This window comes from Moesziomyces antarcticus, assembly GCF_000747765.1.
Source record: "Moesziomyces antarcticus DNA, scaffold: scaffold_v10017, strain JCM 10317, whole genome shotgun sequence".
Classification (NCBI taxonomy): domain Eukaryota; kingdom Fungi; phylum Basidiomycota; class Ustilaginomycetes; order Ustilaginales; family Ustilaginaceae; genus Moesziomyces; species Moesziomyces antarcticus.
The window spans coordinates 155,879-165,802 of NW_014638993.1; the positions used below are offsets into that span (position 1 = coordinate 155,879).

The 9,924-nt window shown below is 61.3% G+C and overlaps 4 protein-coding genes across 4 annotated transcripts; 2 read left to right on the forward strand and 2 right to left on the reverse strand.

Annotated features, from left to right (window-relative positions):
* Nucleotides 1–46: 46 nt before the first annotated feature.
* On the reverse strand, nt 47–829 carry PAN0_017d5451 (uncharacterized protein; the record flags this gene model as incomplete). Its single annotated transcript, XM_014799026.1, has 1 exon — nt 47–829. The coding sequence occupies one exon, from the start codon at nt 827–829 to the stop codon at nt 47–49; it is 783 nt and encodes a 260-aa protein (XP_014654512.1).
* A 1,245-nt stretch (nt 830–2,074) lies between these two features.
* PAN0_017c5452 (ATP synthase F1 alpha subunit) lies at nt 2,075–4,473 on the forward strand (the record flags this gene model as incomplete). Its single annotated transcript, XM_014799027.1, has 4 exons — nt 2,075–2,137; nt 2,204–2,416; nt 2,789–2,840; nt 2,957–4,473. The coding sequence occupies 4 exons, from the start codon at nt 2,075–2,077 to the stop codon at nt 4,471–4,473; spliced, it is 1,845 nt and encodes a 614-aa protein (XP_014654513.1).
* A 1,154-nt stretch (nt 4,474–5,627) lies between these two features.
* Nucleotides 5,628–8,156, forward strand: PAN0_017c5453 (dynamin protein dnm1; the record flags this gene model as incomplete). The annotated part of the gene is made up of 1 exon (XM_014799028.1): nt 5,628–8,156. One exon carries the CDS (start codon nt 5,628–5,630, stop codon nt 8,154–8,156), a length of 2,529 nt encoding a protein of 842 aa, XP_014654514.1.
* A 157-nt stretch (nt 8,157–8,313) lies between these two features.
* PAN0_017d5454 (epressed protein) lies at nt 8,314–9,891 on the reverse strand (the record flags this gene model as incomplete). Its single annotated transcript, XM_014799029.1, has 1 exon — nt 8,314–9,891. The coding sequence occupies one exon, from the start codon at nt 9,889–9,891 to the stop codon at nt 8,314–8,316; it is 1,578 nt and encodes a 525-aa protein (XP_014654515.1).
* Between the last annotated feature and the right edge of the window lie 33 nt (nt 9,892–9,924).

Below are 9,924 nucleotides of genomic sequence, written 5' to 3' on the forward strand. Positions count from 1 at the left end.
CGCCGTGAGATGGGAATGAAATAAAGTACATGATGTGATGAAGAGGCTAGTTGGGTTGGATTTGGATGTCTTCGATGCGGATTCGGGTGTAGGGTTGTTTGTGCTGCACCGTCTTTTTGTAGCCCTTTCTGCGTTTCTTCTTGAGGATCTTTTCGAGAGCGCCCTTTGTATTTTCTGTGACGACGGCGGTGATCTTGACCGACGATTGTGGGAGGCTAGCGCCGATGTGGGCGAGACCGTTGGGGATGAGTCTGGACGACCAGGTGTCTGCGAGAGGGAGCAGCTGGCTGCGCGATTCGGGTGTGGCTAGACGGGTGAGTAGACGTCTTGCCTGCGGGGTCACTGCGGGCGAAACGCCCCTCAAGGTGCCCGGGGTGGTGGAAGCCAGGTCTACGGCGCTCGAGATTCGACGCGTGTTGAGCGTGTCCTGTGCACGCAAGGTGTAGTCGCGCGATCCGATCTCGTGCACCTTGTCGAGAACAAGCACGTCTCCAACCTGGACATCCTTCAGACGCGGCACGGTGACCAGATCGCCTTTCGAGACGAGGTACGTTCGACCCGTGATGGACGCTACTGCGTAGTGGTTGGGCTGCGTCTTGAGAAGCGCCAGCGCGCGCTCGTTGGAGGCTACCGCCGACTCTGCAGAAAGTGCCGATCCAGATACAGACGAAGATGCCGCCGCTGCAGCTGCAGAGGCTGACGACGAGCTGGCGGAGGTGTTCAAGCTACGCCCGGCAACGGCCGAGGAAAGCAGAGGAGACACCTGCTTGGCCTTGCCCTTGAAGGTGGCATTGGTGATGGCGGAGAGCGAGGTCTTGAGTGCGTTCATGGCGGTGATATCCTCGCGCGGGTCGAGCCAGCCTCGAACGACTAGCTGATGCGATGCGTAAAGGTGACCGTGTGGAATAGGCAAGACGGTAGTAGCGACTACGATGGCGGCAGTCGCTTGAGGCTTGCTTCAAAAAATCCCAACAGCTCGCCTGGAAAGCTTCCATTCTGCGGGAAATTCTCAACCCGCCCTCACTCGCCCGATGTCACAGCTCCCAAAAATGCAAGGCTTCCACTCGCACGATACCGCCCATTCGGATTTTCTGGGCTCTGTCGAGATTCTTCGCATCCCAGCGCAACACTGCATCTCCCGAGTGATCGGACCGTGCTCCTTTGACCTGGATGGCGGCGGGCAAGGTGGCGAAGACTCCGGATCGAGCACGTCACTCAGCTCGCTTCCATACTCAAAGTGTAGACAGGCTCTGGATCAAGCTTCGGAACGTCGTATGCGCTCGGTTTGGCGGTCAGAGGTGTCGGGCCACGTTGAGCATGTTAGAGTCCCCTCAACACCGCGTGAGAAAAGGTCGGCTCGGTAGAGCACGGAACGAAGCCCCGGCCCTTCCATCCATGGCTGATCGAAAGCGAAGGGCCCGCGCGCACGCCTTGGCTCGGCGCCTTTGGACCTTGCTGGGGGAAAGCGTGGTTCGGATCCGTGAGCAACTGGTCCACGCCCGGGCTCTGGAGCAGCAGCACGTCCCAATTTTCGAATGGAGAAAAAAAGTCTTGACTGGCGCTGCCACTACAATTCTGGCGCTCACGTTTTCAAGCGGTTGTAGTCGAGCGCAATTCAATCGTTGAATCATCCAACCAATTCAACTCACTGCGCTAGTGCCCGGCTCTGTCGGTTTGGGGACAGTCTTTTGAGATCGAAAGCGACGTTGGAGCCAGCTCAGTGTAGGCGAGCAGGCAGTAGCAGCAGCTTCCAACAAAGACGACGGCGCGCCGCACGGTGGCAGCCGCCAGCCTCTCGCATCTCCAAGAGAGCCACAGAGAGAGAGAGAGAGAGAGAGAGAGAGGGAGGGAGAGAGCGGTGACCTTCCGGTCGTCTCACAGGCTGGGCGGCTTCTGCCCATTCTGGTTGGGCAGCGTTCCCTCGTTCGCCCGCGCCCGCCGCCGCCGCCCAAGCGCTGAATCTTCTCGCTGCCCCCCCTCTTCCGCCCTCCTTCTCCCTCTTCGCTCCTCATCCGCATCCCTTCCACCACCTCCCACTTTCCCGTATCGTCCCCCCGTCTTCATAGTCGCCGCGATGCTCGCTCGTTCCGCCGGCATTGCCACCGCCAACCTCGCCCGATCGGCCGCCGTCCCTGTGGTACGTATGATTGCCGTCTTGGTCCCGCCGTGATCGTCCGCAGCACAGACACACCCAAACATCCAGCTTGGAAGATGCGGTGCTCGAGCGCCGATCCATCTCGGCCTTTGCAACATCAACAGCCCTCGCACCCCCATCGCCAGCGTCACAGCTTTTCGCTCGTCGATGTCGAGGACTACGCCCAACAACACAGCCAGCATCATCATCATCATCTTCATCATCAGCATCACCCCGGTTCCCTTAGCAAACGCTCGTTGCAATCATCGACAGAAGCTAGACGTAGACCTGTCTTTGGTACTGCTGTCTTCTGCACTGCTCTCAGTTCTACCCTGCGATGTGCTTGCCATGTCGCGGGCTCCTCTGTGACACCCAAGCAGAGCATCCTGGCCGGGTGTTCGCAGGAAGCGGAGATCATCGAGCCAGCGACCAGACACTGCAAAACTTGATACCCTTTCAACCAAATCGACCGCATCAGCCGTCCTGCAACACATTCTCGATCAACATCGCATCTTCCAAGCTGTCGCTGCTGCCCAGATCCAAGCGATGGCGTCACCGCCCATCTCAACCCACCTCACCATCGAATCAAAAAAATAATCGGACACCACCGCTGACCTTGCTCTGCCTTCCCGCTCCTGCTTGTCCTCATCACAGGCCCGCCGATCGGTTGCCAACGCCGTCCGCACCTACGCCACCGCCAAGCCTGGTAAGTGCAGGTCGACCACCAGCATCATGCTGTCCTCTGTCTTTTCGAACGCTGTCCCACTGACCATCCCACCCCCCTCATCCACTCGATACTTTTTTTGTTCGACCGCACAACAGCCGCTTCCGAGGTCAGCTCCATCCTTGAGCAGCGCATCTCGGGCGCCTCCGCTGGCGGCGATGTCCAGGAGACCGGCCGTGTGCTCACCATCGGTGACGGTATCGCCCGTGTCTACGGCCTCCGCAACGTCATGGCCGAGGAGATGGTTGAGTTCTCGTCCGGTGTCCGCGGCATGGCCCTCAACCTCGAGGCCGACAACGTCGGTGTCTCGATCTTCGGTTCGGACCGTCTCATCCGTGAGGGTGACACTGTCAAGCGTACCGGCCAGATTGTCGACGTGCCCGTCGGCCCCAACATGCTCGGCCGTGTCGTCGACGCGCTCGGCAACCCCATCGACGGCAAGGGACCCATCGAGGCCGCCGAGCGTCGCCGTGCCTCGCTCAAAGCGCCCGGTATTCTTCCGCGTCAGTCGGTGAAGGAGCCCATGCAGACTGGTATCAAGCCCATCGACGCCATGGTGCCCATCGGCCGTGGTCAGCGTGAGCTGATCATTGGTGACCGTCAGACGGGTAAGACCGCCGTCGCCATCGACACCATCCTCAACCAGAAGCGCTGGAACGACGGCCAGGACGAGAGCAAGAAGCTCTACTGTGTCTACGTCGCCGTCGGCCAGAAGCGCTCCACCGTCGCCCAGCTCGTCAAGGTGCTCGAGGAGAACGACGCCATGAAGTACACCATCATTGTTGCCGCCACCGCCTCGGAGGCCGCTCCTCTGCAGTACCTCGCTCCCTTCTCGGGATGCGCCATCGGCGAGTGGTTCCGTGACAACGGCAAGCACGCCCTGATCATCTACGATGACCTGTCCAAGCAGGCCGTCGCCTACCGTCAGATGTCGCTGCTTCTGCGTCGTCCCCCCGGTCGTGAGGCCTACCCCGGTGACGTCTTCTACCTCCACTCTCGTCTGCTCGAGCGTGCCGCCAAGATGAACGACACCCACGGCGGTGGATCGCTCACCGCTCTTCCCGTCATCGAGACCCAGGGTGGTGACGTGTCGGCCTTCATTCCCACCAACGTCATTTCCATCACTGACGGCCAGGTGTACCTCGAGTCGGAGCTGTTCTTCAAGGGTATCCGACCCGCCATCAACGTCGGTCTCTCGGTGTCGCGTGTCGGTTCGGCTGCCCAGTCGAAGCTGTACAAGGCCGTTTCGGGTTCGCTCAAGCTCTCGCTCGCCCAGTACCGTGAGCTGGCTGCCTTCGCCCAGTTCGGTTCGGACTTGGACGCTGCCACCCGCGCCACCCTGAACCGTGGTGTGCGCCTTGTGGAGCTGCTCAAGCAGCCCCAGTTCGTGCCCATGGCCACCGAGGTGCAGATCCCCATCATCTACGCCGGTGTCAACGGTCTGATCGACTCGATCCCCGCCGACCGCATCGTCGAGTGGGAGAACTCGTTCCGCGAGAAGCTCCAGACCGAGGACGCCCTGCTCGCCGAGATCGCCGCCGGCAAGCCCAGCGACGAGCTCTTCAGCAAGATGAAGGCGCTCGTCACCGAGCACGTCAAGAGCTTCCTTGCCTAAATGTGGGCGTGCGTTGCCTCGAACAAGAGCGTCGGTAGCTCGTCTCACAGTTGCGGCCGACGCTGCCCCTAGTCGCTCGCTCGATGAATGCCAACGTGCCTCGCTGTGGGACGGTCCGCCGAGCTTGGCTTGACAGTGAGCACCGGGGCTGCGTCCAATCCACGCGGTCCTGTTTTCTCCTGTGCACATGTTCCCCTCCCAACCCGAAAGAAATCCATACACAGTATCGCTAGATGTCGGACAGTGTGCGTCTGTGCATTGAAGATGGGATTTGAGTGAGGCATGTGCAATGTGGGGATGGTGAGGCCTCGAGAGGCCAAGAGTGGCTGTGGGGGAAGCGGGAGGAATTTTTGGCCTTGTCGGGCTGCGACGACCGCAGCGCGCGACCGTTAGAGCAAAACAGGTCTCCTTCACGCCGGGATCGAGCGAGCGAGCGAGAGAAAAATGCCGTCCGAAAATCCCGTGTGCAGTGCTGCGAAGAAATGAGGTCACGGCTCGACTGGCTGGGCTGACTGGGTTGACGGGCTGACTGGCTGACTGCTGCGATGGGCGAAATTGAAAATAGCTCCGAAAAGGCAGAGAGAGAGCAACACGCGCGCAGCCTCTGGTTGGATGCCGTGTCGAGCTGCAGCCAAAATACGCACACAGACGCACAAATCCGCTCCGCTCGCTCGCTCGCTCGCTCGATCCAACACAAAAACACACACGCGCCAGAGAGGCATGAGAGGGAGCGAGGGAGGGGAGAGAGGCAGCCAGCGAGCCAACTCGACTGCTCAGCCCGACCGTCGCCGTCGCTGCTTTCTTCGCCCAGGCGCGCAGCAGCAGAGCTCTTTGTCGCCTCGCTTGGCCTGCATTCCCCCGTCAACTGGGCTGCAACACCCTCTCTTGCCCGCTCAATCAAGCGGCAGATCCACATCCACATCGCCCTTTCCACCACCTCCTCAAACCCACCCATCTTCCTCGTCGGGCGTGCAGCATTCGCATTCGCAGCCATCATCAAGGCCCTTCGATACGCACCGCACCGCACTGCACCGCATCCCATCGCGCCAACGCGTACCTCGGCTCCGACTGGACCTTAGCAGCGCGGCAAACAAGCGCGCCTCCTCCTCAAGCTAGAGCGACCCTCCCATCTCCTTGCGCACATCTCGCCCACCATGGACGTAGACCTCATCCAGGTCGTCAACAAGCTCCAGGAGACCTTCACCGCCATCGGCGGCGACTCGGTCGACCTGCCCCAGATCGTCGTMGTCGGCTCCCAATCCGCAGGCAAATCGAGTGTGCTCGAGACCATCGTCGGTCGCGACTTCCTGCCCCGAGGCAGCGGCATCGTCACCCGCCGCCCGCTCGTCCTCCAGCTCATCCACACCCCTTCCGCCAAGGACCAGGCCAAGCAGGCATCTTCGCGCCCCTACGACCTCAACGATGATGGCCCCCAGCCCGAGCTCCTCCGCGGCTCCCACGCATCCTCGTCCGCCGCCAACGGCAGAACACCTACTTACGACGAGTACGGCGAGTTCCTCCACCTCGACAAGCGCTTCACCGACTTCAACGAGATCCGCCGCGAAATCGAGAACGAGACCTTCCGCGTAGCAGGCCAAAACAAGGGCGTCTCCAAACTCCCCATCCACCTCAAGATCTACAGCCCCAACGTGCTCAACCTCACGCTCGTCGATCTGCCCGGCCTCACAAAGATCCCCGTCGGCGATCAGCCCAGCGACATCGAGCGCCAGATCCGCAACCTCGTCACCGACTACGTCTCCAAGCCCAACTGCATCATCCTCGCCGTCAGCCCCGCCAACGTCGACCTCGCCAACTCGGACAGCCTCAAGCTCGCACGCACCGTAGACCCGCAGGGCCGCCGCACCATCGGCGTGCTCACCAAGCTCGACCTCATGGACCAGGGCACCCACGCCCTCGACATCCTCACCGGCCGCGTCTACCCGCTCAAGCTCGGCTTCATCGGCGTCGTCAACCGCTCCCAGCAGGACATCAACGGCAACGTCTCCATGCTCGCCGCACGCAGGGCCGAGGAGGACTTCTTCCGCTCCCACGCCGCCTACAAGAACATCGCACACCGCTGCGGCACAAAGTACCTCGCAAAGACGCTCAACCAGGTGCTCATGAGCCACATCCGCGACAAGCTGCCCGACATGAAGGCGCGCCTGAACACGCTCATGGGCCAGACCCAGCAGGAGCTCGCCGCTTTCGGCGACACCACCTTCCTCGGCGACCAGCACCGCGGCTCGCTCGTCCTCAAGCTCATGACCCAGTTTGCGCGCGACTTTGTCGCCTCCATCGACGGCACCACCTTTGACATCTCCACCAAGGAGCTCTGCGGAGGCGCGCGCATCTACTACATCTTCCAAGACGTCTTTGGCCACGCGCTCACCAGCATCAACCCTACGCACAACCTCACCGTCCAGGACATCCGCACCGCCATCCGCAACTCCACCGGCCCGCGCCCCTCGCTCTTCGTCCCCGAGGCCGCCTTCGAGCTGCTCATCAAGCCCCAGATCAAGCTGCTCGAGCCGCCCAGCTTGCGCTGCGTCGAACTCGTCTACGAGGAGCTCATGAAGATCTGCCACAACTGCACCAGCTCCGAGCTCCAGCGCTTCCCGCGTCTGCATGCGCAGCTCATCGAGGTCGTCTCGGAGCTGCTCCGCGAGCGTCTCGGCCCCACCTCCGAGTACGTCCAGAGCCTCATCCAGATCCAGGCGGCCTACATCAACACCAACCACCCGGCGTTCGTGCACGACTCGGCCAACATTGCGCGCGAGCAGCGCGAGACGCAGGCGCGCAAGCAGGTCGCCATGCTCCCGTCGTCGTCGAGGCGCAAGGCGTCGTTTGACGACGCCGCCGACGTGTCGGCCGAGCTGTCGGACGACGACGACGCCGATAGCGTCAACGGTCCCAATGCGCGCAGCCTCACCGTCAACGGAAGCTCCAAGACCGGCGGCAGCAGGCGCGACAAGAAGGAGCGCTCCAGCTCCACCTCGCACGACTCGCGCCCGCACTCGGCATCTGCGCCCGAGGGCGGACGCCACCACACCATCGGTCACGCGTCCGGCAGCTCGTTTGCCAACGGCTCGGGCGCTGGCGGAGGAGGAGCCAAGGACACGTTCCTCAACTACTTTTTCGGTGGCGCATCCGGGCTGCCCGTGGGAGGGGCGGGGCCTGCGTCGGGGCTGGGTGGCTACCATGCGCCTGCGCCTGCGGCGCGTCTGGCCGAGTACAGCACGGTGCGGGAGCACAAGCCCAACGCCATGTCGGGGCGCACGGGGCTGGAGGGCAACTCGGCGGCGTACGACATGAAGTCGCTGGACAAGCATCTGGAGGCGACGCCGATCTCGTCGGACGAGTATGCGCTGTCGGACCGCGAGGAGCTCGAGACGACGCTGATCCGCTCGTTGATAGCGAGCTACTTTAACATTGTGCGCCAGGGCATCCAGGATCTGGTGCCCAAGGCGATCATGCATCTGCTCGTCAACTTTAGCCGCGAGAGCGTCCAGAATCGGCTCGTGGCGAGCCTGTACAAGGAGGCGCTCTTTGAGGATCTGCTGTACGAGGACGAGGGCTTGACCAGCGAGAGGAAGCGCGTCAAGCAGCTCCTCGACGCCTATCGCGAGGCCTTCAACACGCTTTCGGAAGTCACTTTTAAGCCCGCAGCTGCAGGTGCGGCGTAGAGAAGCATGCGCAACTTGGGCTGGGCACGGCGCGCGGGACTGGTTCACAGACACGAATGAACACGATTTTTCTTCTGCTAAAGATTGTCCATTTGTGCACGGCGTGCGGGGCGTATAAACAAGCGGGCATCTACAAGTGAAAGGCTCGAGAAGAGGTTTAAGCGTTGGGGAGGGCCGAGTAGAGGAGGAGGGCGATATCTGCAAAGGAAGGGTTGGAGTCGAGATCGAGATCCTGCGGCTTTTCGTGCTCCGGTGTGCTTGCAAAGGCACGAACGAGGTGGTTGAGGTAAGCCACAAACCTATTGTGGAGAGCTTTATCCTGGAAAGCAGATGGACGGGAAGAGAGTCCGATGCTGAGACACTGTTGGTCTGCGGTGTTGTATCCAAGAACGTCGATTCCGAATGCTTCTCCCTGAGGCGTATGTGACTGAGCCCAAGTGGCATCCTTCACCTTCCATCCCTCGCCATGGAGGGTGGAAACGTCGATCATGCCGAGGTTGCTGACGGTGAATGCGGCATCGAAAGGTGTGCTTGACTCCATGCGGGATCCGAAGAACTTCTCCCATCCATTAGCGTATGCCTCAACATCACCTTCAAAGTCCGGAATGTAGGCGAGCATCCCCATATGGTGTTTTGCCTTATCCCTTCCACGGGGACTGGCGAGCTTGGTGGAGAAGCGATTGGCCTCGGTCCAAAACGGCACGTTGCCACGCAGGGTGGTCTTGCACGTATACGACGAGACATAGTTGCCCGACACCTCGGGCAACGCTGGCGCATCGGTTCGAAGCGAAATCGGCGTACCTGTACGGAACACCATCTCGAACTTGTGCAAAGCGTGGGCCTCGAGAGGTTGCGCAATGGCAGCATACAGGGCTGCTAGAGCGAGCGTATGTACGACTGCATGCAGAGTGGCTGGCTTCCCCTGCGCCGGATTGTGTGCGTGGGCAAGCTGCTTGAGGTTGGTGATGAGTTGTGGCGCCGAGACGAGCATAATGTCGAGCGCTGGTGCGCAGTCTTTGGGACAACGCGCCACCTCGTTCGTCTGCGCAGAGACGGGTGCTTGGGGCCACGATACGGGCCCACGTAGCTTGGTGGCCAACTTGCCTGGAAGCGGCAGTTTAGGCAGCAATAACTCCTTCCACACCATCCCGAGCATGTACCGCACCGACGGCTTGAAGTCGAACACCACATCCGATGCTTTGGGCATCTCTGCCGCAGGAGCATTGACCGGGGCCGAAGCCTGGAGGAGGAAGCGAAAGAGGTTGAGCGTTCCGCGTCCATCGTTGATCACATGGTCCGTAGCCAGCACCACGAGTGCGCTTTGGGAAGCCTGTACGCGGTGCAGCTGAACTTGCCACAGCGGTCCCGTTTCGAGCGCACTCGTCTTGGGCAGGCTGAGCTGAGCCCCCAGTAATGCCTGTGCCATGATCTTCTGTCCAACCACCCCATCGACTGTGGGTCCTACTTGCAGGATATCGTTCGATGTCGGTGCGCGTGCCATAGGGGCCCAAGTAGGCTTGCGAGATCGGGGTGATTGGACGCAGTATCCCAGCAGAGGGTAGAGTAGCAGCGCGCTGTCGATGCGTTGTGCCAGATGCGCCTCCAGCTGTGCAAACGCCTGATCGGCCGCATCGAGGTGCACAAGCGCAGCAGCCGCCACGATCGACGGCGACTCAACGCTGCGCCTCGCAACACTGTACCGCTCGTGCAAGCTCAAGCTCCGTGTGTGTGTCATGGTGATGTGATGCGATGTGCTGTGATGGGGAGG